A 26,862-nucleotide genomic window follows, 5' to 3' on the forward strand; every position below is an offset into this window, starting at 1 on the left:
TGTCACTCTGCTTGTGGGGAGGGCACAGGGCAGGGTGTCATTGTCACTCTGCTTGTGGGGAGGGCACACAATTATGTCAAAAAAAAGTGTCAGCCTTCTCACGAGGCTCTCCTGCTTCCTCTGCATCTTCACCTCTTTCCTTTGAGGGAAGAGGTTTGCAGAAAAGCTCTCTAGCAAGACTACAGGGTGAAGAGATAGCCAAGTCACCCCACAAACAGCTGTTTAGGATGGGGAAATGAGTCATTTGAGGGTGTTTTTAAATATTTTTGGGCCCTTATATGTGGTCAACTAAGCTTGAAGCAGAGGAGCTTATAGGTGACATAGCTGTATTTGGTATGAGATACCACTGAAGGACGCTATCAAATTAGTACCTGGATCTCTCTGGATGAATAAGGAGGTGAAAACACCCACTTGCTCAGAGGAAAACGCTGGGAAATTGGGTTAGCACGTGTTTAGATACATATTCCCAGCAGACTCTCCTTGCCTGGAGGCGTGTGTGGGAACAGGGTTCCTGGCCCTTCACTGAGGCTGTTGCCTCTCCTGACTGAATCCTGTGACAGCATCAGCTGCTGATGGTGGTGCTTTCTTGTGAACAATGCATTACTGCAGTGTTTTCTGCAGCCATCGTGGTTGGGGAGATGCAAATGATGTGAATGTTTATAATTAGATATTGGATTATGTAGTGAAGAGAGGGTTAGTGCTGTCTGTGTGTTAGTGTTCCAGTGTCTGGTGAGGCAAGGATGAATCACAGTTTGAGCAACCACTGGTTTTGGAGGCAGAGAGCACATATTCATTTCTGTTCTCCATGCACAGAGTGAGCTGTCCAACACTGTCCACTTTAGTTTCTCATTAGACATTGACTTTTTATCAGCTGCTTCTGTTTTTGCTTTCCATGGAAACTGCTAAACACCTGCCCTCAAAGCCAAAACAGGGGACCATTTTGCAGTGTGTACCTTCTCTTTTCTCTGTTACACTCCACATTTTCCACTGGAAGTGATCATGTTTTTGATGTTTCAGTGATTTTGTGCTTCTGCAGAAAGACTAAATAGAAAGTCTGGAGGTCAAGGTGCTTACAGATGGTCCAAGCCCCAATCTGAGAGGTCTGGGATCAGGGGCTTACCTGTGGTTCTGCTACTTTAACCAAGTGTTGTGGGCTGGTAGATATTCTGCTTGGGGAAGAATTTCAGTCCAGAATGTAATTTTTTTATGAAAAAGGTTTGTATTCTCATGTATTTATCATCATTCAGATGGTTCTACTTCTTGTATCTGACAATAAAGGAAACCTTTTGCTTTTTCTTTGAGAGATTCTCTGTTCTGAGATACACATTTAACTTTCAATGTCTCATTTTTTAGGGTATTCTATTTGTGCCTAAAGGAAAAAAAAACCCAACCCTCTCCTGCAGACTAACCAAACATGGTTATTAAATAGTTCTATTAATATTTTCATTTTAACCCTTCATTTCAGGACATCCCAGCTAAGTAGCTGTTGTTTGTTGGCTGTTTTGCAGGTTGGCCTGGCCGTGGTGAATGGACAGCTGATGGCAGTGGGGGGCTTTGATGGCACAACGTACCTGAAGACCATTGAGGTGTTTGATCCAGATGCTAACACGTGGAGGTAACTTGAATTTGGGTGACAGTCAGACAGTGAAATCCAGCTGGAGCTGTCCCAGGCAAATTAGGGATGTGGTACACACCATAGCAGAGAACTTGAGTGGGGTAGAACCATCACAATGCTCCCATTTTGGTTTCTTGCCTTGCAAGAAAGAATCACAAAATATCCCAGTTTTCCCCTTCTTTTCATTCTGGGCTGAGTCTCTCCTGCTTCCCTGAGCTTGTCCTTAGCAAAAGGAGCTCACAGCCACCATGTAGAATTTGGCCTGTTCATTTCTTGCTTTCAAGCTGAGGCAGTGATTTCTGAATCCTTTTGAAGGAGCTGAAACACTTCAAGCACATGATGTTATTCCCTTTTAAATCAGCAAGATTCAGCCACTGGAAGAATGTCCAAGCTGAGACAAATAATATGAAATTGTTGATCAAAATTAACCCTTTATATATAAGGATCTTTTGAACTGTTGAGGAGAGAGTAGTACATACATCAGATTCCTTAGTGGAATGGTTTCAGCTACTCCCTGTGACAGTCCAGAGTTAGGAGTTACTGCCTGGCAGGCATTCACACAGTTTGGGAGATTATTCAAGGTATTACTAGCTTGTGTTTTTTTTTTCTTCACTGAACTCAATGTGGGTGACCAGCTTCTGTGGTCTTCCCTTTCTTTTCTATCTCAAGGATATTTTTTATTTGTGCAGCTAGACTGAGAAACGATTCTGATGCAATTTGGCTTTAACAAAGCTGTTGGGAGAACTTGCTTCTCCTGTTCCTGCCAGCAGACTCCAGTGGCACAGAGGGGATATGCAGCTGGAGTGTGTAGGGATCTGATATCCCAATGAAATGCAGACACCATTGCAGTCAACAGATGGTGCTTGGGATGTGTTATATCTTGGTTGCATCAGCTGAATGTCAGGGTTTAGAAATATAAATTAAATTAGTTGAATTGTGAGGACTAAGCCTAGTCCTGTGTTACCCAAAACATAGCCTAAGGTCAGCTGCAGCCTACAGAGTTCTTCTGTCTTGCACATTACCAGACAGGGAGCAGGAAGTATTTATTTGACAGAAATTTGGTGTCAAAACAAGCAGCAGTTGCTGTTCTGAGAGAGAAGGGCACGAGCAAGTACAGCTGTTTACTTTTGAAGTGTGAAAGATGCGTGCCCCACAACCACTTCTTCTTCACAGCCCACTTTAAGCAGACATTAATGATGGTAACACAGTTCAGCCTTCCCCATGGCAGCTCCCAAGGGTTGGTGATCCCATGGAGGATGTGAGCCAGCGTGTGAATGGAATTTTGTCTCCGCAGGTTGTACGGCGGGATGAACTACCGGCGGCTGGGCGGAGGCGTGGGGGTTATCAAAATGACACACTGTGAATCTCATATATGGTAAGCTTCCAGAGGGAGGGAGTCCCCTGCCTTCTCATTCCTAGAAAAAACTGAAGAGACTTGTTGACACTGGACCTCTTTGCAGCTCTAGTATGCACGGTCTAGATCCAATGTAACTCTTTGCCGGTGAACTCTTTCTATGGAATTATAAAAATTGACTTCTGTGAGAGTGTGCCCAGCGGGAGACCACGTTGTCAGACTCCAGGGAACCACTGGACAAAAGTAGAAGTGTTGCTTATGTCCGTATTTTTTCTAAATAGTTCTACATTTTTTGAATAAACCAAACTGTAACAGTTATTGTAGCGTAAAGGATGCTGATGTAGAGCCTACACTCTGTACTGGGAGTCTGGCCAGGAGGAGGGATTCCTGCTTTCCCTCCTGCTGTGGGAGCAGTGGATATGGCAGATGTTTGGTGGGTGAAAGAGAAAAAGTGATACAGAAAACATTGCTTTTGCCTTATTTACAGAGAGCTTCAAAAAAAAAAGTACTTGACCTGCAAGGTGCCACCTTTGCACAGAAGCTTTTCTGTGCACAGAGTATATTTATTTTTTCATTTGATTTGTATCATGTATTTTCTTTGTATCGCTCACAGTGATGATTCCAGCTCTTTATATACATCTCTGTGTGTGCATATATATATATATATATATGTATTTTATATATGTATATATATATATGTATATGTGTGACTTGCATTTCGACCAGCTGGTGGTTTAGGCAGGGCTGTGTCCTGCCAGCTACTGTGGTTCCAACCCTTGTGGTATGATTTGGGGTCTCTTAGAGGACAGGAGAGCTGTGAGGATGGGTGCTCTGAGTATCTTTTCAGAACTGGAACTCTCATCACTCGACTGAGTCAGTGAAGTACCCCAGAAGGGTGAGAGGAGAAGGATTTCAAACAAAGCCTTTTTATTGTGCAAAAGTTCAGCTTTTCTCTCCTCTCTCCTGTATGTGAACCCGTGCTGGTTTGAAGGTGAACCAGTGAGAGGAATTAACCCCACACAAATACCCTGTGAGAGATTTCAAGTCAGAGTTCCAGTTCAATAGAAAGATTACAATAAATGCAATGAATACAGAAAGACTGGCTTAAAACCAGTACCAGTTAAACAGTGCTTGCAGCCCCCCAGAGTGATGGATGAGGTCTTGTTAAAAGTGCTGGTCCTGGTCCTTCTCTGGATGTCCAGTGGTGGTGGTTGTGTCCAAGTCCCAACCTCCCAGATCACAGACCCTTAAAATCTAGGCTGGAATGTTCAGTCCCTCCTCCAGGGTGGGGAGTTTCCCAATGGAATGACGGAATCCTATGAGTCCTAGGATATTTTGGGAAGTCCTTGATGGCTCATTGGCAGAGATGACCCCCCCCTTAGGCTGGGTGTAGTTGTAACTTTGTGAAGGCTGGGAGAACACTGCACCCAGCTCACAGCTGTTACAAACATTAACAGTTCATCAGGAATAATGCAAGATGGGTGTGGAATATAGTTAGGCTACACCCACACGGATACTTTCTCCTGCAACCACTGATAGAACCTAAATCCAGCCAGTTCTAACTCACTTCTAAAAGCCTTTTTCCTCCTGTTGCCTGCTCGATATCAGTTCTTGACTGAAGCAGGGTGCAGGTGTCATCTGTTAATTTTGACACCCACTTCTTGTGTTCTCGCTGGAAGGGCAGACCCACAGCCAGCTCCTTCCTGCTGAAAAAATGCTCAGCCCAGCCTCACCTCAGCTGCCCTCTTGTCTGTGTCTGTAGAATTCCTGACCATGACGGATGGTGCCCTCTCTTTGAGTGGTTTTTGTGCACTTTGCCCGTGTATGGTTAGAGCAGGGAAAAGTGTGAGGCTCATTTCAGTTTGGAGGGGAAGGGCTGTTTGCTGGCACTGTGAATAACTGTGGAGTCACCCAGGGGTGGGGGGAGAGCAGGGAAGAACTCAAGACTCAACAGTTCTGTTTGTACTGTAATTTCTATTGAGTGTGGAAGAATGACCTTTTGCACCTGATCTAACTGTGGACCTTACTAAATTTGATTTTGAAAAAAAGAGACCTGTAAATTCTTGAGATGAAAAAAGCAGTGCTGACATCTTAAGTTCTTTAACTTCTTTGTTTGATTCATGTAACTCAGATTTTAATGTGCTTGAATATAGTAAAAAATACACTACAGTCATAAATGGGACATTAAAACTTTTTTTAAAACCCTTTTCCCCCTAAAGGTCGGTATTCTTGTGTTTACATATGAAAATCATTTGCACCTTTACAAGGAAAACAAGTATTCTGTAAACAAATGTTTACATGTATCATTTATGCTTTTTTCTAGCATGAGTAACTTGTATAAATAGTGCTATCTTAATAAATTTCTTCTACGCCGTTCTTGGTTTGTTCCTTGGGGTGAAAGCAGTGGGAGGGTGTTTTTCTGTGGTTTATGTGGACAAAGATGCTGGAGGGGTTTTTTTTCCAGATAAATCCCAATAAAAGAGGCTTAAAACTCTGCTGCTTATTGTTACCCTTCACATCACTCAGAACCAGCTTTTTCTGGAAGGAAGCATCTGTGCTATCTGGCTAAATCTTCTCTCTGCTCACTTAACTGTATTTATCAACAACAACACAAGGAAGAGGTTAAAAAAAGCAATGAAAATTTAGGTTTTTAGAGATTATTTATGCAAATTTGTTGGAAAGAGCTGAGCATTAGTTTTAAAACTTAGCCCTGGGAGTAACATTCCTATTTTCAAACCAAATAAAGGGGCCAATTATTTCCAGACTTTGTATTCCTTTGCCCAGTGCTCTTCTGACTCCAGATAGCAACCTTTGAAATACTTCAGAAAAGGAAACTAAAGCACCAGAAGTGATAGTTAAAGTAGCTGCTGAGCTGCCAAAACCTTCAGAAGATCACTTAGCTGCTCGTTACCAGGGTAAGAGTTACCACAGACTTCAACCTTAACATGCAAAAATGATCCATCTTCAACTAGTAAAGAATCTGAAATCCAAGTGCATGTTTCTTTGTTTAATTCTGGAAATAGGTTAGAAACTAGGCATGCAGTTATGTCATGTTAGGCAGTTTTACACTGGGAAAAGAGAGGAAACTTGCATCCCTATTTAGGAGAAGGTCATAGGACACAAATCAGCTCCTAGAGATGCTGCACAAGTGAGGAGCAAGAAACTAGAGTTGGAATGTTGCTGCTTACAAAAGCATTTATTAAGTAACAAGTGGTGGCTCAGTCAGGTAAGCTACAGTTGGATATAAGCTCCATGCAAGGAGATATTGAATTAGGCACAGGTGGTCTTTCCTTAAGACAAAAGATGGAAGTTATTTTATTTATAACTGTATTACAAAACATCTTAGCTGGTGCTGTTTTGTGCTCTTTAAATGTCTAGCCAGACACTGAGCACTGTCCATCTGAACTCTTACCTGTTCCAGAAGCGAGGGTTCCAACATCAAATTCTAGCACACAGCTCTAACCCTGAGAGCTCTCTGGCCTACAGGATTACATCCAAGATGACAAACATCACAACAAAGCCTAGTAACTGTCAAGCTTATCCACACCTCACTTTCCTATCTATTAACTTGCCTGGGAGGACCAACAGGCTGACAAGTGCCTTGTGTCCAATCTCATGCCCAACTAGAACGTACATGAACATTATCACCATTACCAAGTATCCTTAACAAGCTAAAAAGGGAGTTAGAAACCTGGATATTTCTGCCCTGGATTCTAGAGCAGAATCCTTTTCTAGCAGAGACTAACCCAAGAGTAGTCACAGTTTAGCCAAGGCCTGTGTAGCTTAGGCTGTCCAGTGAAAACTAACTTTGAAGCACAGAAATAAATACCTGTCAGCAAGTTGCATCAAGAATTTGCAGTGTTTGTCTCTGAGCTGATATCTGCACATAAATGAAATGACTGAGAAAAAAAAGCTGCTCAGGAGGCTGTCACAAGTCTGCATTGCAACCCTTGTTCAGGGCCAAATGTCTGCTTGAGTTTGCTGTGCACAGCATGGAGTTACACAGCCAAGTGCTGTTGTTACAGTCCAACTGCAGACAGCCAGAATGAGAGGCAAGAAGATGCTGCAGGAGTGAATTTCCTGGTGGTTTCTCAGCACAGACTGTCCAAACAGAAAGCCTCTTTAGTATGAAGAGCTACTGAAATGGCTCTCACTGTATCTGAGAGATTGCGAGTTCAGTCAGTAGCATCAGCACTCCAGGCAGGTATTGGCTGTGTAGAATCTGCAAGAAAGAGAAAAAAGCCTGTCAAAGCAGCAATTGCAGTTGCCAGATTCCCACACCCTGAAGCCCTGGTTGGAAGGAAACTACCAAGTGTTCTGTGTGTTTATTCAGCTGCTCTGTTGTTGCTTTTCAGGTACTTACACTTTTCCCATAATGAATATATATGTCTTGAACTCTATCCCATTATGAAAAGCCATAACTGAATTTACACAACACACATTCCACAAGAGCACCCTTCAGAAAGCCTGAGATATCACTGTGTACTTACCTGCAACAGAGAAAGTTGTTTCAGATAGTTTTAAGCTATTACAGATAAAAACAAGCAATGTACTGCTCATCATAGGGTAAATTTAAAAACTGCATTTACACAAACTGTTCTCTAACTCAGAATAAAACACTGTATTGCTTGAAGGATTAATGGTCCATGGTTTGAAGGATATTAGAGATACCTCTGTAGAAAGACCAGCACCTTTATGAAAAGGGTTACAAGTGAAGGAGTCTTCTGCCTGTGTCTTAATAACTACAATACTAGAAAGTTAGTGCACTTTTTTAGTTTGGGATCTCTTTGTGTCCAAAAGACCTTTTTTATGGCCTAAGAAACTTTCCTTTTTATATAAACTTTTTATATATATATATTTTTATATAAACTTTCCCTATATTTTATATTAACATACTACAGCTAATACAGCTATTTCTGGCCCCAGGCAAGTAGCTTCTGCTGTAACACAGTAGTAAAATTCTGTATTGGCAGCTGCCCCAAGTCCAGAGGTAAGTATGACTAGTAAAAGCTGAGGGTTTAACAATTCCTTGTAGGAAATTATGCAAAATAAACATGAAACCTTCAGGTATTTTATTGGCCAGCATTAGGACAGCCTGCTCCTTGTGGCCTCACCTTTACAATCCCATCACAGTGTGCCGAGGCAACTGCTGTGGAAACCTTCACCAGCTTTGTAGCTGACAAATGGATCTTGAAGTGCCTGTGGAAGTGGGCATAAAGGCAGTCCATGAACACATCCACCTCCTCCTGGGTGATCTCTCCTGGTGTTTTTTGCACCGTGTCCCACAGAGCTTTGGCATCCTCTGGGTGGATGGCATATGAAATATCCAGGGGCTGGGACAGGCAGGGCACGGAGAAGACGAGTTCCACGGCAGAGGCAGCTCTGTCCAGCTTGCAGCCAGCCCACATGGCCACCATCCAGCTGAGGTTCAGGGGGCTGATGGCCAGGCGGCGGAAACAGCAGTCAAAAGTCTTCTGGAACCAGCTTCCAACCAAGGTTGTGTAGCTCTCGGCCCCGTGGCTCAGGAACAGGGGCAGGCAGGTGAAGTCCTCCAGCACATTCTCGGAAAAGTCATCTCCAAACATGGAGCAGAACCAGCCTGACCACACCAGCTTGTCTTCAGAGTTCCTGGAGGAAGTTTGTGACCTTGAAGAGAGCTGGGATGGGGAGAAGAAGCATTTCAATGCTGCAGAGCAAGTAGGGCTTTTTTTTTTTTGTCAGCTAAAAATAGATTTTTGATTTAAAAGTTTTAAGTGTTTGGTAGAAGTGGGGTTTTTTCCCTAGGATCTTGCATGCAATGCTGTTTTCTGTCAAACAAATACAGTTATTTAGTCTATCCATTACATCCCTAAGAGTTGAATGCAATTCTGTTGAAAACAGCAGAAAAAGCACTTTTAAATTTCAGTTAAAAAGTTAAAACTTTTCAGTCCTGAGATTCGAGTTTATGCTGCTCAACTCCTATGGTACATCCTACAACCACTGCCACAATGAACTTGATATTTCAGTAGCAAAACCTTTCAGAAATATTAATTAGACCTGAGCTCTGGCCAGGAAATGGGATTATGCCAGCTTTATCCAGGAAGATAAATAATCCATCCAAGTCCTGGCAGTAAATTGACTGCTGAACTAAAACATCAGAGATTGCTCTGTATAGTCAAACTCTGATGCTGTTAAGAAGTTGAACTCAAACTGAATGCATTGCTTAAGGGATCACAGAATCAATTAGGCTGAAAAAGACCTCTGAGGTCATCAAGTCCAGCCTGTGACCAAACACTGTCCTGTCATTAGACCAGGGTTTTTACAGCGTCACATCCAGCCTTTCCTTAGGGAAAGGTGACTCCACCTTCTCCCAAAGCAGCCAGTTCCAATGTCAAATCATCCTTTCTGTGAAGAAACTCTTCCTAATGTCCAACCTAAACCTCCACACAGCTTAGAACTATAAATATTCCGTTCCAGTTAAAACCAGACACGATTCAGTTCCACTAAATCACAGCGGATACTCCAGCAGTTACTCCACACAGCTAGGGTTTAATTTCGGGGTTTTCTCTCAACACACAGCATCTCACCGCAGCAAAACCAGCCCCCTCACCTGCACCAGGAGGGCAGCCTGGTCCAGCTCGCTGCCCCTGAGGTCGGCAAGGCTGGTCAGGGCCACCTTGATGTCCAGCTCGACGCCCACCTCCACCGCCAGCCCCTTCCTCTTCTCGGCGGCGATGAAGGCGCTGAGGAGCCGCGCGTACTCCGTGAGGCGGGCGCGATGGAAGCGGAACAGGGGCGTCACGCTGTACAGCGTCCAGGCTTTTCGCAGCAGGAACGCTATTTTCTGCGCATCGACGCTTTCCTAGGTGCAAGCAGATTCAAAGGAATAAGCTTCAAGCCCGCTCTTCCCGCGCGGCGACAGCGCGGCTGAGGGGGCAGGGAGGAGACAGCGGGGCGCCGGCCCCGCCGTACCTGAGAGCACAGCGCCGGCGCGATGAGGCGGCCGCTGGGGCTGGTGCCGAGGCGGCTGTGGGTCCGTCCGAAGGGCAGAGCCCGGGAGAGCCGCCTGAGGCTGGGCAGGGTCCGCACCGCAGCGTCCTCGGCCGCCTCCTCCGCCATGGCCGCCTGGGCCCGCCGGCGCCGTTCGAACTTCCTTCCCGTCGGCCCCCGCGCGGGGGCGCGCCCCTCCGCCATCTTGGGGGCGGCCGCCCGTGAGGGAAGGAGGTGACTGAGGTGGTTTTTCCTCTTTCTCCCCTCCGGAACTGTTGGTTTTCAGTTTCTCGCAGGTCTGTGTCGCTCCTCCCGTGTTTTTGGCTGAGGGGCGGCTGCGGGATGGCGTTTCCCCGGCTGCTGGTGCGGGCGCTGCACCGGGCGGGCGCTGCCGCCGCGGCTCCAGGTGAGGAGGAGCAGTGTTCTCATCCCCTCGAGATCTGGGTTCCTTTTCTCCCGGGTATAGGTCAGGGTAGTCCACACAGTCGAATAATATCACGCTTGCGGCAAATTATTTTCCCTCTATCACTTTATTAAGTGCCATGTCTAAATTTCTTTTAATTCTAAAGGCTGTGATGAAGGTAGTGAGATAGGCTCATAAAATTATCTTTATGTGTCCAGGTAGCGGTATCCTTCAGGCTTCTCCTTGCAAGCTGAACCTCTTGCACATTCTGTAGATGGTGTGCTTGGTTCTATAACTTAGGCCATGATTACAGGCACACGGAGGTCTGTGCAAAGCTTTCTGTACCCGTGGTTCAGGCCTTTTCCCAGTTGTTTCAGGCAGTCACAGTTAATTTTACACCTGCATGGTGGATTCCTCTGTGTGTGTTTAATTTTTGGTTTGTTAAGGCTTATTCTGCCGTGTCACCACCGGGAACTGCAGTGGCAGGACTGCTCACGGCAGGGGCATGGGATGAAATGAGCTTTAAGGTCCTTGAAGCCAGAACTATGCTATGATTCTAGTTTTAAATGTGGAATTGTCAGCATCCCTCAGATCTGTGGCTTTTGCATCTCTTGCTCCCAAAATTTGCAGGGCAACACTTCGTATCAAAGCTGCGTTCCAGTATCTTTATGAAGGTTTAACTGAGAAACATAATTAATCCCTGTTTAAAATACATCTAGACTGGCTTCATTTCATGTCTATGACATAGTACCTTAGTGCAGATCTAGATACCAATAACTTCTCTATGTATGCGTAGGTTGTATTGGGAGAGAAAACTATTATTTATTCTGTCTCGTATGCAAAAGCCATGAGAAGTTTTTATTTATATATTTATATATTTATATATTTATATATTTATATATTTATATATTTATATATTTATATTAATTTTAATTTTTTTTAAATTTAAGACTTCAACAGTTTCGTCACTCGGACCAACACGTGTGGAGAGCTGCGTTCTGCTCATGTGGGACAGAAGGTGACCCTGTATGGATGGGTTCAATATCAAAGGTAAGTGCAAACCATGGTGAAAATGGAGATAATTATTTGCCAGGTCCAGCCTAAGCTGTGTTCCATCCAGCATTGCTCTCCAGTGGTGGTCTGCATGGGGATTTTGATTTTAGGAGGTCCTGAGCAGCTCATCATTGAGCAGTTGTGGATGGAGACCCAGGAAAAGGAGTTAGGGTTATTGTAATGTGATTGTGGTGATCTTGTTTTTAAAGGCACCACAGCATGTCCCATTGGACAGGTTTTTTTTATGGATAAAGCACAGTGGCAGCTGTCCCTGCTGCAGCTTGAAGAAATCAAGATTTATGGTTCTGGGTCTGGGCAGTGTGGGTTGTTCATGTGGAACTTTTTATGGGACAAGTGTTCCCCTTTTTGACTTATGATTAGATCTTGTTGTTGTTGTTTTTATTCCACGTGAACTTTAGTTTCATTGCTCATTTAATTGATTTTAGCTGGATGATGTTTCCCAGTAGGAAAATTCATGTGTCCAGAATCCCTGCTCTGTGTGCATGAAAGCTCAAGTTAAAATCCTGCCTCTCCTGGTTATTTGTATGTTGTCTGAGGCTGGCCACAAAGTGAAATAAATTGTTCAGGTTAGGTTCAGGTGTGGGAAAGGTGCCTGTAATTCAGTACTTGGAAGTGCTTTGGGATGAGTTGCAGGGTACTGAAAGTGTAGCCAGTTGCTATATGCTTTAAAAAGCAGAAAATACTAAATCAGTGAAAAAAATGTTCTTCCTTTTGTGCTTTTCATGGATCAGACAAGGCCTGTTTCTCGTTTTGAGGGATTTCCAGGGACTGACCCAGGTCATCATTCCTCAGGATGAGGTAAGTGCTACCAAAACGAGTCTGTGTTTTTATTTTTCCTTTGGCAGCTTGGATTCAGCAGCCCCAGAGAGAAGGAAGGGCTTTGTTAAACTGAATGCTTTGACTCATAAGTCGATTGAAGTGTCTTGAGAGCCCTGACCTGGCACTGCAACATGAGCATCAGTGCTGTTTCCCCTGCCTTAAGAGTGATTTTGTATTGAGGTGCTTGGCCACAGTGTCTTTGTCCTGTTCTTTGAATTTCTGTGAGGCTCTGTCCTCTCCCTGCAGGCACATTCCCACGTGAAGGAGCTCCTGTCCAACGCCCCGGTGGAGTCTGTGGTGAGAGTGACAGGGACAGTGTCCCCTCGGCCCCTGGGGCAGGAGAATCCGGTGAGGATGGGGTGGGGAAGGCTCTCAGGGCTTTTATTCCTTGAAGGAAACAACCCTGGCTGGTGGGATGATGGTGGGATGATGGTGGGCTCCATGTCAGAACATTGCCATGGGCTCTGGTTGTGTGACAGCCTATCCTCAGATAGTGTAAGGTGAAATAAGTGCTCTGTCAGGTAACAGGAGAATCTCAAAGCACATTACAGGCACCCACAAATTAAATTTGATCCCAGCCCTTTGCAAGGATAATCCTGGCTTTTCCAGGCTTTGAATGTGTGGTGGGAATTTCTTTTGCCTGAGAATAAATATTGTCATTTTGGGTTCCACAGCACATGGTGACCTGTTTATTGATTTTGCTGGTCTCCTTGTTTAGGAAACAGAGGTTGAATAATTTTTTCATGTTCTGCATTCCTCAGCTGTCATTGTAATCAGCTGCAGATTGATCTTTCAGGATTGTACATATAACTGGCATTTATGATCATAATTCCTTTTTGCTCCATCTTGTAGATGTCCACTTAAAATCCAGGTTTTAAGCAATGCCTTTATTTCTTTCATTCATTTCTCATTTTGTGGGAAGGTTGTGTGTTCTTTCCCCTGGTAAATAGCAAGAGTCCTGCAGGATCAAGTGAACTTTGCTGTGCCTCAGTGCTACGTGAGGGGAGCTGCCTGCCCTCCCTTGGGATAGAATCAAAAGAAGACCAGTTCTGAGAACTGGTGTTTAGAACTGGAAGTTCTGAGAAGTTCCTCATAATTTGCCTTTTTTGACTCCTATTAAGGGCTGATTCTGCTCACGTTCACTGAAACCTACACTGTGTGGTTTTGCTGTGGCTAATGTGTTTAGAGACCATTATGCTACTGGGAAAGAAGCTGCCATCTTTGGTGACTTGTGTTTCCCTGAACAGAAGGGAAATCTGGGAGAAATCTGTCCTTGGGAGAAGCTCTCTGACTTACACAATGTGTTAGAAGGCAGGGAGAGTAATCATTGTGATCATTGCTTCTTTTTTTTTTCCCTTTGAGCATCTATGAAATACCTTTGTCCTACTGTTTTGAGTTTAACTTTTTTCTTGCCTTTTTGTTCTAGAAAATGCCAACAGGGGATATTGAAGTGAAGGCAGAGACTGCAGAGATCCTAAACTCCTGCAAGAAGCTGCCTTTTGAAATCAAGGATTTTATCAAGGTGTCTGTGTTTTTCTTTTCTTATCAAAGTGGTGGTTTTTCATTAAATTTGGAATTTACCCATGGTGATGGCAAAACATCTGAGAGATGAAGCTGGTTCTCCCCAATTCACTTTGGAGGAATGATGGTATTCAAAACAGGGATGTTGTTTGTTTGCTGGGAGGATTTATTTCCAGTTAGAGCTAAGCAGGAAACAGGGCTTGAATGATTCCATATTTTTGGAAGAACTGATGGTAAAGGAAAGAGTGAAAGAAATGGTGTTTCTGGGTTTTTTGAGTGTGAAACGAGGCTGTTTATTTAACTCATGGAATCACAGAATGATTTGGGTTGGAAGGAACCTTAAAGATCATCTTGTTTCAAACCCCCTGCCATGGGTAGGGATACCACCCACTGTACCAGGTTGCTCAGAGTTTCATCCAGCCTGGCCTGGAACACTTCCAGGGACAGGGCAACCAAAACTTTTGTGGGCAGTTTGTTTTTTTGTTCCAAGTGATTGCCATGTTTGTGTAGGCTGTGGGTAACGGGCGTGCTGTGACAGTCCAGCACCATCCCTTTTTAGCTTCTCCCTTTTCCCCTGTGGCTTTAGGAGCACCTTCACTGGACATGCAATTTGGATTTTGTCTCTTCATCCCGATTCTCTCTCCTCCCCAGAAGTCAGAGGCCCTGCGGATGCAGTATCGGTACCTGGACCTGCGCAGCTCCCGGCTGCAGTCCAACCTGCGCCTGAGGTCTCGCGTGGTGATGAGGATGCGCGAGTATCTCTGCAACCTCCACGGTGAGCGAGCTGCTTGCAGGACAGGGTGCAGCAAACATTTCAGCTCCCCCTCCTGCTTTTTCCATTGCTGGCAGAGATTCCTAACCAACTTGCTACTCCAAGCTGGTCCCACTTAATAAGGACATGTCTGCTTGTGGTGGTCTTTAGTGGGATGTTGATAGGCCTGAAGAACAATGTTGAAATCTCTTGGTATGCTGCAAGCTGGTTTCAAATTAGCTGTTTCCAAGGAAAAGAGATTCTTTGCAGGTGGTTGCCCTCTTTTGGTCACCCAGTTGAGGCATGTCAGAGGGATGGATTTTGTTCAGGGCTTTTGCTTCCCCTAAAATCAGAAAGTGCTTTTTGGAAAATCAGTGCCTGGTTCAGAATAGATAGAAAATTAACACATTTTCAGCCCGTTTGGAGTCCTCTGTCATCAGCAGTTCTGGCAGGACATCAGAGCAGCTCAGAGCCTTTAGATCTGTCATTAGAGCAATAATTATTAGAAGTAGTAAAGTGTGTTGGTTTTGGAGAATCTCCATGGTGTGCTAGATGACCTATTTTGCTGACTAACCCTACTGTAGGCTACTCTGTCATGTTAGTTCTCCCTCCTCTCAGCATATTCTGTATTTGTTCCCCAGGGTTCGTGGATGTAGAAACTCCAACTCTGTTTAAAAGAACCCCAGGGGTATGTATGTGATGCTTTTTGGCCTCCTGCAGCTGCACACTCAGGGCTGAATCACTTCCAGTTGCCACTCAGCCTTCATTGCTTTTCCCTTTCTAAATAACAGCTTGTGTAACTTCTAATATCATCCACAGATCCTTTCAGAAGTAGTGGGAGAGAAAGGGGAGAGATGATAGCTTGTGTCTTAATTTTGAGCCTTCAAACAAAATAAGCTTCTGCCTTGTAGAGCAGGTATTGAATGCAAGTCTATCCTGGGATTATAAACCCAAAAAACTTTGAAGTACTGTCCTTTCAGCGTTTATCTTTTAACCAGTAGGTTATTGTAGAGGTTATACTCAAGTAAATTTAATTTCTGATCTTGCATTCCCTTCTTTCACCTCAAAAATAGTTAGAGAGAAGAGGGCTGTAGCTGAGGAATTGTTGATGGAGCTAAGCTGGAGTTCTTAACTTTAAACCCCAGTCTTGGATGGTCTGTTATGCATTAGTCTCTCAGAGAAGGTAGAGAATTTTCCTTTGGGATATTTTGGACCAAGTTGGTTAACAAGTGTTAAGTGTAATGTACAAACAGCCATTTCCTCACAAGTGGGATTTCATAATGAGAAAAATAGGTCCTTTCCTCTTGGATTTCCAGTGTTTCCTCTGTCAGGAATTGGGGCCACTTACTTGCTGAACTCTGTAAATTTTCTTTCTGATGCTAGGGAGCCAGAGAATTCCTTGTGCCCTCGAGGGAAGCGGGCAAGTTCTACTCTCTGCCACAGAGCCCTCAGCAGTTCAAGCAGCTCCTCATGGTTGGAGGACTGGACAGGTTAGAGTTTCTTGGACTCCTGTTCTCTCTGTGTCCTGTCTAGGGTTTGATTGCTTTATCTGTGAAGTTTTAGAATCTTCCCCCCAAAAAAACTTACTGCCAAGGATTTGTGTCTTGAAGAGGGATCCTTAAGTACTTGGGACTTTATAGTCAGATGAAATGTATCCTTCTGGAAAGCTGAAATCTTTACTGCTGTGTTAAATGCAAACCTGATCTGAAGCAGAGCCTGCCTGAAGGGCAGAAAATCTAATGTGTGATAAAAGCTGCTCCAGGACTAACCTACAGAACTAATTGAGGTGAGGCTGGGCAGCTGAGCATGACTGAGACAAGGAAAAGCATGTCAGGGTGCTCAAGTGCAAAGCTTTTAATTGGGCTTGCTTCTTCAAATCAAATGGATGGACAGGAAGACAGAAAGTTGTTCACACGGTGAAGTGCAGGCCAGGTCTTGTCTGAGAGGTCTGCATGGCTGTTAGGAGAGTCCTGGAGTGCAGTGGAAGGTGGAATAAAGAGTTGAGTGTGCTGCCCTGGGGGGACAGCTCACCTGGCAGTCTCCATGTGCTTGTGGAAGATATGGATACAGATGGAATGGAAATGGATACAGATGCTGATAGAGTTGCTTCCACTCAAAATTCCTTTACTTTGAAGGGATGGGAACAAAGATCATCTGCTGTGGGAACAGAGCACTCTCCCTCTGGTTTAGTTCTTTTTTCCTTATTTTTTTGTATGATCAATTCCATACCCACAGTTCAGGATACTTAAAATCGTTGTCTAAGTCAAAGTGTCACTGCAGGTACTTCCAAGTCGCTCGCTGCTACCGGGATGAGGGTTCACGGCCTGACAGGCAGCCTGAATTCACCCAGGTAACCAGCCTGTGCTGCCTTGCTCCCTGCTCCTCAACCCAAGTGGCTCACAGCTGTTCTCCCTTCTGAAGGCTTAATCTGTGCTAGTCTGGTGCTGCTTGGGGGGTACAGAGTTGTTTGGTGTGTGTTTCACATACACAGCCCTTGGAAATTGCTGTGGGATGACTGCGTGGTTCCTGTCCTTGGCTGGCTGCAGTGCCCCAGGTGCAGAGTGGGAATTGCATTGCAGCAGTGATTTCACTGTGATGATACAATCTCCTTCTGTCCTGCTAGGTCAGACTCCCATTCCTCAGCCTTGAAATCCCAGGCAGAGTTAGCCTGGTTCACTCAAGGCTGCTTCTTCTGTCCTTGTCATCCTTACCTCATTCACTCTCTGAGGAGGCTGTTGCCTGAGTCATCAGCCTAGAGGGTGATCCTGAGCACATTCCCAGCCTAATGCAGTCATGCTGTGATGTCATTTCGTGTATTGTTTCTCGATTTGCTGGCTTTGTACTCACAAGTAGCAGCGTTAAAGCACAACCTGTAGCTAATGTGGAATTCCCCACTTTGTTCTCTGTTTTAAGATAGACATAGAGATGTCGTTTGTAGATCAAGCTGGGATCCAGAGGCTCATAGAGGGCCTCCTGCAATATTCCTGGCCTGAGGAAAGAGGCTCCATTATGACTCCTTTCCCTTCCATGACTTATGAGGAGGCACTGGCTGAGTATGGGACTGATAAACCTGACACTCGCTTTGGGATGAAGGTGAGGGTTTGCCCATTGGAAACTCGCAGCTTTTCCTTTCAGTCAGTGTTTTAATAACCTTGGGATCATGGATTCATGGCTGGCTGGAGTTTAGAATGCTGTAATTTACCCAAGGTGCCTGTCCCATTGTTGCTGCTTTTGCAGTCTGCTGAAGAAGAGAGGATTTGATCAGTTGACTGTGAAAAATGTATATTGTAATAAAACTTCATTTTAAAGGTGATGTAGTGGTAGGGAGCAATGCATCTTGATTGTTTCAGGAGCAAAATCTCCTCAAAGGGAATAGTGTTGAAAGTGTTAAGACACAGGTGCAGGAACTTTTGCTTTGTATTCCTACCAGCAGTGTTTTTCCTGTGCTCTCTCCTTTGTCAGATCATGGATATCAGTGATGTTTTACGAGGATCAAACATTCATTTTGTGCAGAGTGCCCTCAGTTACCCACATGGCTCCATCAGAGCCATTTGTATCCCTCAGGGAGTGGTAAGTGATGCTCTTACATCCTCTTTATGGTTTATGTGGAATAAATAAAATGCCAATTTGAATTCCTTTGTTGGTATGGAAATGTTCCTTGCTATTATTGGTGTTCTTAAGGGAATTTGGGGTTGGTTTTATCCATGTCAGGTTGGGCTGAGTGGTGTTAGAGTGATAAGGCAACAGGAAGAGTATTTTATCCATAGGAAGAGAAGGAAAACAATAGAGCTGCAAGATCCCTTGAGAATAGGGAACCCTCTTGGGGTTTCACCTTGCTTTTGTCACTTTTTGGATGTGCATCTCAATAATTAATTGTGCCTTGTGATGGGAGATTGAAACAGGGCTGGCATGGCACAGCTCTGGGATAGGCAGAGAAGGGTCAGGTGGTTCCGTGTCCTTCTCCTGTTTCCTTCAGCTGCATTTTTGGGTACAATTCATGTCTTGTAATGAGAATGTCATGGACCAAATCCAAGGTTGACAATAAACGTGGAAGACTTTTGACACAGCCCTGCATTTTGGCAAGGAAACAGATTTAATTCTGGCTGTAGGCATCTTTGTAGCTTGGACAATATGGAAAAAACAAGTCCTCTAAATACTGAGTTTTATTTGAGGAGCAGGGCTTCATGGCCATGGTTTCCCTTGGGATTCCTTTCATTTTGGCACAAGATGCAAGTTAGTGGCTTCCCATGACAAGGCACAGAGGTGTTTGAGCAACACAAAAGTGTCATCTCGACCCACCCTCAACACTGGAATTGATGAAAAAAAATCAAGATCTTGATGCAGGTCCTCAATTTCTGCATGGATTTGCGTGCAAGTGTCCAATTGTTTTTCCTCTGTTCTTCCTGCAGTCTGAGCTCTGTATTCTGCATGCACAGTGTGGTGGTGTAGCCTCCTTTCTGCAGGCTGGTGGCAGTGATCTGACCCTGCTGAGCAGATACAATGTAGATCTAGAGGGGTCTCTTCCTGAAAGGAGCCCTCAGAGCAGACACCCAGCCCAGTGCTAAGGACCCTGCCCTGTTCCACAGCCCTCATAAGAACTTGAAACAAAAGAATTGAGAAGTTTGGAACCAGCTTAGTCCATAGATTTGATACCTCGTCAACTTTTCCAAGCTGATTTTTGCTGTCTTCTCTTGCTCTTTCCCCAGAGGTATCTTACAAATAAAGACTTGGAGTCGTTGAAGGAGTCTGCAAAATCCCAGTTTAACCAGGTGAGACAGAAACTCTCCTGAGGCTTTGGGAAGTGTGAGTGACAAAGTGTGATAAAGGCAGAGGGAGGCAGGAGAGCAGTTTTTAAAGGCTGAGAGTCAGAGCCTGAGCATGTGATGCTTCAAGGCGAGAGAGGGCAGCACTGCACTGAACATACCCTTACCTTTCTCAAGGAAATCATGGAAATCATCCGGAGACCTGATGGAAGCTTGAAGTCTCTGCTTACCAAGTTCCTTGGTGAGAAGGAGAGGTCAGAGCTTATCCAAGCACTGGACATGCAAGAGGATGATGTGGTGCTGCTGGCAGCTGGAGAACACAAGCAAGTGGTAGGATGGCTCTGTGAGCTGAATGTTTCTGATGATGGTTTTGATGTTATCTGACCTTAGTCTGATTCTTTTTCTTATTAAAATAGGTCATCATCTAATTTTCTGTTTCTCTGGAACGGCAGCTATGGCAACAGCAAATAAAGCATGAAATGTACCTATTATTCTTATGGTCCCCAGTCAAATTCTGGGCATGACTTGTAACTGAAATATAAAAACCCTGCAACAAATCAGTGCCTTCTTTTCTCTTAATTTCATTTTTAAAGCATCAAAAAGATTGGAAAATTATGTCTCCCATAAGTGCATGACTTATTAGCAGCAATAGTGGGAGATTCTATCCCTACCAATGTTGCCTTCCAAACATTGTTTTATTATAAAGTGTCACACTGTGCTCAATAGCCAACATTTTGTTGTATTCTCTTCTATGCCTTCATTTCTCTGTCTGCAAAGTGTGGATCTTTCATGTGCTCCCCCAGTTAATCCACATGTGTGGAGCTGGAGGTTAGTCTGAGAAAGTTCTGAGGATGAAATAGGTGGAAAAACATGGACTTTCAAGCTCCTTACTTGGTCTCTGTCAAACCCTGGTGCTGCTGCTGCCTCAGCAGGAAGGTGATATATTTCAGGATACGAGGCAAAAAGTGTTCAAGGCAACAAAAGTATTACTGCTGGTGCTGTCTGTGGTGCTTGCTTTATGGAACAATCATTCTCTGGTTGGTGTTTGAGTGATGATGAAATTGTCCTGTCTCATCTCTCCCCTCTCTGTTGCAGTGCTCTGCTTTAGGAGCCCTGCGGTTGTTGAGTGCCGACCTCCTGGAGGCAGCTGGGCTGGCACTCCGTGATCCCACAGCCTTTCACTTCCTCTGGGTGGTGGATTTCCCCCTTTTCCTTCCCAAGGCCGAGAATCCCACTGAACTGGAATCTGCTCATCACCCCTTCACTGCCCCTCACCCTTCAGATGCCAGCCTCCTGTATTCTGATCCTACAAAGGTAACCGACTTCATGCCTGCCATGCTGGCCCTTTTACAGCTGCTCCCATGGAAAACCAGGCAAGCAGCAGCTGTCTTTAGTGCAGAAAGAGACGTTGTTCCATGGGACTGACTGCACAAGGAAGATGTAGATCTGTTGGAATGAGTCCAGAGGAGGCTGCTAAGATGATCAAAGGGTTTGGAGCAATTCTGCAATGAGGAAAGGCTGAAGGAGCCAAGGTTGTTCAGCCTGGAGAAGGCTCAGGAGCAACATTAGAGCCCCTTCCAGTGTCTACAGGAGAACTGGAGAGGGACATTTTGCAGGGGCAGGCAGTGATAGGACAAGGGGAAATGATTCTAAACAGAAAGAGGGTAGACTTAGATTGGTATTAGGAAAAAAATCTTCCCTGCAAGAACTGGCACAGATTGCCAAGAGCAGCTGTGGCTGACCTATCCCTGGCAGTATTCAAGGCCAGGCTGGACAGGCCTTGTGGCATCTTGGGATAGTGGAAGGTGTCCCTGTCCATGGCAGAGGGTTGAAACTAGAGGAGCTTCAAAGTTCTCCCCAACCCAAACCATTGTGTGATTCTATGATCTTTTACATGTCCTGAAGAAATGGCTTCCTGATTACTGCAAATAGCAAGTATTCATGTGTGCCCCAGCAAAAAGAGCTTAGATGAAACAGAAATCTAATATTCTCACCCATCCCATTTGCTTCAGGTTTGATGAACTTTTGAAAAGGATTTGTCCTCCTCCTGTATCAGTCAGAGGCAGGACTGAATTGCAGTGTACCCCTGAGAGAACAGAGTTCCATGGCTTCATTCCCAGTGTCCTTGCTGTCTCTGTGCAGGTTGTTTTTAGGTGCAGCCGTGGCCCAGCCTCAGCAAGGTGCCTGTCCCTGTCTCTCTGCAGGTCCGTAGCCAGCACTACGACCTTGTGCTGAATGGCAATGAGGTTGGAGGTGGCTCCATCAGAATTCACAGTGCAGAGCAGCAGCGTTTTGTGCTGGAGAAAGTGCTGAAGGTAACACCTACAGATGCCTCTAACGCTGTCTTGAAGCTTTAAAAGCACTAATTCATTGAAATACCAGTTACATATTCTGAAAGAAACACTCATGTGCTTCTCAGATGAGCTCCTAGTCCTGAGCAATGGATGATTTCATTGTACCTTCATCTTTTGGTGCTAATAGGAAGAGCATTGCTTGTCCAATGACACCTCTTAATGTAATTTTGCAGGAGGATTCCGAGGTGCTTTCCCATCTGATTGAGGCTTTGGAATTTGGAGCACCACCTCATGGAGGAATTGCTTTAGGTAAGTGATCTATAGCACTACAGATGCAGGTATTTGGTGATATTTTTTTTAATACTAGATCCCAGGAACAAGGCTCATGGTTGTTAGGAAGAGCCTTGGTGCTTCCACCTCTGCAGTAGGTTTGTGGAAAGAAACAGAGGTCTGGTCACCAAGAGCAGAAAGTTGGGGTGTTCCTCCCCAGAGTCACAGTGGGATTTAGGTCTTAAGCAAGGATGTTGGTGGCTCTAAGGATGGTTCATATCTGCTGATCTGCAAATCCTGTACTCAGTGGGGTTGGGTCAGCTTTGTTCCCATTCCTGTGCAGCCAGAGCAGGATCCCTGTGCTGCCTGCCTGGAGGTGTGGGACAGCAATGGGACTTTGTGTTTCACATCTTTCCTCTCTTCTGCCTCTCACTTCCCTTCTTCCTCACCTGCTTTGCTCAATAATTCAGAAAATGTCTGGGTTTGATTTATCCCCTAGAACAGTGCAAGTTTGTGGTTTAAAGAAACAGGGAAAAACCCAACCAACCAAGAAACACCCTCCCTACACTTACCAAAATAAAAAAGCCTACAGAAACCAAATATATTTTAACCTGTGGTCTTCCAGTTTGACTTTCCTCCATCCAGTCACCCAGAGGCTTTTGTTCCTCTTGAATTCTTCTCAGTGGTTGTAATCCTTCCAAACTTGGTTGATGCAGAGCTCTGAGCTGTAAAGCAGAGCCCTGCCAGTGTTCTGCCATTCAGCTGCCCAGGTTTTGCTATGCTGTGTTTGCTGTCTGTGTCTTGCAGCCTTTAGTGTGTTACAGAACTTCCTGCAATATTGAAAAGCTTTATTTTGGTAGACACTTCTGCTCTCGAGGCAAATCCGTTTCTCTGCTACCCGCTGAGATTAATTTTTTTTCTCCCTTACTTGCTTCACTCCTTTTCTTCAAGCTCAGTGATATTACCTCCTCAATCTTTCTGATTTTTCTGACTCAGGGGAGGTAATACAGAGCCATAACTCAAGTGTTTCACCGATTTGTTTTCTGCTTGTAGGACTTGACAGGCTGATCTCTCTCATTGTTGACGCTCCAAGTATCCGGGACGTCATTGCCTTTCCAAAATCCTTCAGGGGACGAGACCTGATGGGCAATGCTCCAGACTATGTCACTCCAGAAGAACTAGAGCCATATCACATTCAGGTTTCCTGGCCTCTTGAAGAAAAAGAGGCAAAGAAAAACTGACTTCACGCCAGTGATGTAAGCTGATCTGATCAACCAGAGGTGGTTACAGCTTCTAAAGGCTGGGATTCGGTTCAGAAAATATCAGCTGTTGTGGCAGGGTGGGGGACAGTCCAACTCCACTGTATTGTGGCAGTTTCAGGATGGAGTGGGAAGTAGATAAGGGGTCTTCCTGATGGGAATTCACCTTTGGGAAGGACATGCAAAAAAGCAATAGAAAAGAACATAATTTTAGCACAGCATTTTGAGACTGTTTGCTTTAGGGTGTCACATTTGGAGGGAAGACAGGATCTGGTTTTTCCCAACCCTCAATTTTTACATGTCCCTTGTAAAGTATTCCTCCTCCCATCTGGAGGAGATAGCCATCTTCCCTGGCAGGAATTAAATCATGATCCTCATTAAATCATGTCAGCTGAGCACTGTGACAATAAAAATGTGCTGGACTAGGAGCTCTGGACACTGCACAGCCAAACTTCAGTGCAGCCAGCAATTTGTCTCCTGTTGGAGGATACCAGATCATGCAGAACTTTGCCACTGGGAGGTCATGCTCAGCTGTGTTTTCCCTTCAGAGGAGAGGGAGAGAAGCATCGATGATGTTTGCAACAGTTATCCTTGTAATACTCGTCAAAGAGGTGTTGATCTGTCTTTGGGGCCTGTGGTCCTGGTGCTTTCAGCACAATCATTCAGGAGTTTGTATGTTTATAAATAAAGTTTACCTGGCAATGTGGTTTTGCCTGAGTGTAGCTTTGGGCTTTCTCTGCAACAGCAAGCTGCCTGTTTGGCTTTGTGACCCCTGCTCCCTCCAGGAGACATCAAGAAATCCCTGGAAGCACAGCACAGTTCCCAGTCTTCTGTGAGCTCTGCCTGTTCCTGCAAACCTGCTGCTGCAGTGCTGAGTGAGGCTGCAGCAAGTTCCTCCCAGGGAACTGTTCCTCCCTATCCCACACCAGAACATCCACACTGCAGGGGTGAGTGCTCTGAGGAGAGGTGGAGGTGAAGAAGCTGAGGAAAAGTTTCCTTGATGGAGGTGAGAAGATGGTGCAAAGGCAGAAAAGGGAGAGCTCCTGTGTCCCAGCTGGGAAGGACAGCAGGAGACACGTGCCAGAGCAAGTGTTGGAGGACAGAAGGAAGACTGCAGTTCTTGTCTGAGATCCAGCCTTCTGCCAGTTGTCAGATCCTGGTCTGCCCCAAGGGTCAGCCACTCTTTCAGTCTCCACATCACAGGGTAACACTGCATGGTGGTGTTCACAGTTGTTCTTTAAATAGTGAACTGTCCTGCTGATCTGAGTCAGTAATGCAGGCAGCTCTTCTCCTAAGGGTGGTTTTTGGGGTTTTTTGATTACCATCTGTAGAAAGTGACACTAGAGCTGACTTGCTCTGCTGCTTTGCAGATTATAAAATGGTGGAGTTACATGTGTAAAAGAAAAACACTTTCTTTGCTTCTGGCATGATTATTATTTTCAGTCCCAGAGCTGGTTAAATATTATTTAAAACAAAACAGAACAATCCTGGATTTGTATTCACATTCATTTTAGCCAAATACTGAATTCCTTCATTTTTATTTCATATGGGCTATTCATTCCTTCTTGAAATCAATTCATCTGTAGTTAACCATTATTTTTTTTCTTTCTCTGAGTAGAAGCTGTCAGTAATGGAGTGAGGATCAGTTTTTAGAGAGAAGCTGACCTGAAAAACAGATCCCTCAGCAAATCCATGATAAACTTTATGATCTTCGTGGATCCTGTCCAACTGAGGACATTCTGTGATTTGAAATACAATTATTTAATTTTTGTTGTTGTTTTTGCAGGGAGGAGAGCTACCCTGGGGCAGTTATACCAGATATTTTTGTTCCCTGACTTGTCAGTGGTAATACAAAATACAGCCACTGCAGGCTATGTGTTGTATTCAGGCTGCTGGTTTAGAAGATGCTGGATTTTCTGATTTAATTTCTTTACTGGTAGTGTGATTAAGATTTGCATGGAATTTGCTTGAGGATCATCTTTGTTCCCAAAGCAGGGATGTCATAGGCTTGTTTGAGGTCATGGAACATAGGAAATAAGTTACTCCCAAAAGTTCTTCACTCCCCCAGGCTATTATTTATAGTAACTGTAAACAAAATGTGCTGAACTTTGCTTTTTAATTGTGAAATCAGGAGTAGTGTATCACTTGCTTCGTACCTGCTTGCAAAGGCAAATGCTGTTTACCTCTGATGAGTCCCAAATTAGGATTATCAAGTGTTCAAGGGGAAGCTGATGCTCTGGGAGGCTTAGGCAGAAATGTAACCCTGCCTGGAACATTCTTTTTGAGAGCACTTGTTAAAACATGTGAGCGAGCTGTCTCCCAGCCACGCACATCCCTCTTGTGCAAGCAGCTTTGGGTGCTGGTTGTTTACCCCACTAGATGAGGGACTCACCAGAAATAACAAATGCAACAAAACACCTTGTCTGGGCTGCTGCTGTCCTGCCACAATTAAGTTAAATATGAAAAGGTGTGTCCCAAATCCAGGGAAGATGTTTGTGATTGGATTGGGGATTGAGGATGGCTGCCAGGACAAGTGTGAGTTTGTCAGGGTTGTGTGAATGTTGCCACAGAGAAGATACTAATTTTTGTTGTTGTTGTTGTTTTATAGAACATTGTGTAAGATTTTCTTGAGTTTGTGGAAGCCAAATCTACAGAAAATCCCCAAACCACAATCTGCTTGGCACACTTAGCTGCATATTTTGGTAGGAGCAAGAGTAGACAGGCATTACAAAGAAATCCATGGAAATCAGGGCTGGTCGTATTTCAGACCAGTATCTCCTGCTTGCTGGAGAAAAGATGCTGGCCTGTGATCCTGAAAAGAGAGAAAACCAGCACAATGCTCATCAAAAACACCTCCTGCTAATAATCCAGGCTGCAAACATTCACAGACCCCTTGTTGCTTCTGCTCTTCATTATTTTCCCTGGATCAGACAAACCTGTGGAGAGATGCTCAGCTGTGCTACAAGATGCCAAATCCTGGGCTCCTCTGATAGGAATTATTCTTTAGGTAAGATTGTGAGGTTGAATGTTCCCTGACATGATCCTTTCCACTCCAGAGAACTTGGCTGGCACAGATGGGATGTGAAGATCAGGGTGGGCAGTAGGATTGTACAGGGGGTGCTCTAGCAGGAGCCAGGGTTGGATGTTGCCTCTGCACTCTTTGACCCCACCTCTTACTGATTTTCTTCTGTTGTATCTGAACAAAACACTGCTAAAATGGACTAGGAGAACGTACTCTCTGTATGTTTCAATAGATTTGACCAGTACAACCCTCTAATAAATTTATACTCCCCCTTTGTGGAAGCAGAGATCAATTTCTGGTGTGTTTCAGTATATTTTTCCTCCCTCCAGAACAGGAATGTAGCATGCTGGTGGGATTCTCAGCAGCCAAAATGTGAGTTGTTATTTTAGTCAATTTTTTTTTTTCCTTTTAAAAGTTTCCAAGCTTATCCAGAATATTTCAGGTTGGGCCAAGCTGGGGAAAAACTGCAGCCTTTGATTTCAGCCATCCCAGGTGGTTTGGGTGAATTTAGCTGGAAGGGTTTAGTATAAAGTGCCACAAAGACAGAAAGTGTTCCTAAAATTTAGGATGGAGTTTAATCCTGCATTGTGCTGGCATCTCTCTCGAGATTAGCTAAATTACAATATAATTTACTAAATTGCAATGTATCACAGCAGCTTTGTGTAATCCCATGCTGCAGATACCCAGAGGTTGAGAGTGCTGATTAATTCCCAGTTTTGCTGCAGACAGAAAATATTATCATCTGTAA

At 44.5% G+C, this 26,862-nt stretch overlaps 3 protein-coding genes across 6 annotated transcripts in view; 2 read left to right on the top strand and 1 right to left on the bottom strand.

Annotated features, from left to right (window-relative positions):
- Positions 1–5,342, top strand: part of KLHL20 (kelch like family member 20) — a 24,040-nt gene extending 18,698 nt beyond the window's left edge. For 2 of the 3 annotated variants that reach the window (XM_015636238.2, XM_015636237.1), the window contains 3 exons: positions 1,509–1,615; positions 2,910–2,990; positions 3,076–5,342. In XM_015636238.2, coding sequence (XP_015491724.1) covers positions 1,509–1,615; positions 2,910–2,990; positions 3,076–3,106 — 219 coding nt within the window. In that variant the 3' untranslated portion in view covers positions 3,107–5,342. Of the gene's footprint in view, positions 1–1,508; positions 1,616–2,909 lie in introns of all 3 variants that reach the window. The other variant, XM_015636239.2, reaches the window with a different exon arrangement.
- A 799-nt stretch (positions 5,343–6,141) lies between these two features.
- Positions 6,142–10,213, bottom strand: CENPL (centromere protein L). The gene is made up of 4 exons (XM_015636240.3): positions 9,921–10,213; positions 9,559–9,810; positions 8,084–8,626; positions 6,142–7,191 (listed from the first exon to the last, which is right to left on the bottom strand). The coding sequence occupies exons 1-4, from the start codon at positions 10,140–10,142 to the stop codon at positions 7,120–7,122; spliced, it is 1,089 nt and encodes a 362-aa protein (XP_015491726.1). The 5' UTR covers positions 10,143–10,213; the 3' UTR covers positions 6,142–7,119.
- DARS2 (aspartyl-tRNA synthetase 2, mitochondrial) lies at positions 10,133–23,798 on the top strand. Of its 2 annotated transcripts, none has more exons than XR_004498425.1 (17): positions 10,133–10,344; positions 11,292–11,391; positions 12,147–12,213; positions 12,481–12,582; positions 13,661–13,756; positions 14,407–14,530; positions 15,148–15,194; positions 15,890–15,996; positions 16,787–16,856; positions 17,420–17,599; positions 17,969–18,076; positions 19,213–19,275; positions 19,447–19,599; positions 20,365–20,583; positions 21,412–21,584; positions 21,797–21,872; positions 22,887–23,798. XR_004498425.1 is itself a non-coding variant. In XM_015636236.3 (17 exons), exons 1-17 carry the CDS (start codon positions 10,281–10,283, stop codon positions 23,072–23,074), a joined length of 1,875 nt encoding a protein of 624 aa, XP_015491722.1. In that variant the 5' UTR covers positions 10,136–10,280; the 3' UTR covers positions 23,075–23,798. The 2 variants fall into 2 exon arrangements, 1 of the variants encoding a protein (XP_015491722.1); XM_015636236.3 differs by having other exon boundaries at positions 10,136–10,344; positions 21,474–21,584.
- Positions 23,799–26,862: the final 3,064 nt, after the last annotated feature.

Source organism: Parus major, chromosome 8 (assembly GCF_001522545.3).
Source record: "Parus major isolate Abel chromosome 8, Parus_major1.1, whole genome shotgun sequence".
NCBI classification, from domain to species: Eukaryota; Metazoa; Chordata; class Aves; order Passeriformes; family Paridae; genus Parus; species Parus major.

Coding starts and splice junctions, on each gene's coding strand:
- CENPL (XM_015636240.3), bottom strand. CDS start 10,142: ATGGCGGAGGGGCGCGCCCCCGCGCGGGGGCCGACGGGAAGGAAGTTC. Junction 8,627..9,558: donor AGGCTGCCCTCCTGGTGCAG/GTGAGGGGGCTG, acceptor TCCCCATCCCAG/CTCTCTTCAAGGTCACAAAC. Junction 7,192..8,083: donor ACTGTGATGGGATTGTAAAG/GTGAGGCCACAA, acceptor TCTTTCTTGCAG/ATTCTACACAGCCAATACCT.
- DARS2 (XM_015636236.3), top strand. CDS start 10,281: ATGGCGTTTCCCCGGCTGCTGGTGCGGGCGCTGCACCGGGCGGGCGCT. Junction 15,997..16,786: donor ATGGTTGGAGGACTGGACAG/GTTAGAGTTTCT, acceptor GTGTCACTGCAG/GTACTTCCAAGTCGCTCGCT. Junction 19,276..19,446: donor CAAAATCCCAGTTTAACCAG/GTGAGACAGAAA, acceptor ACCTTTCTCAAG/GAAATCATGGAAATCATCCG.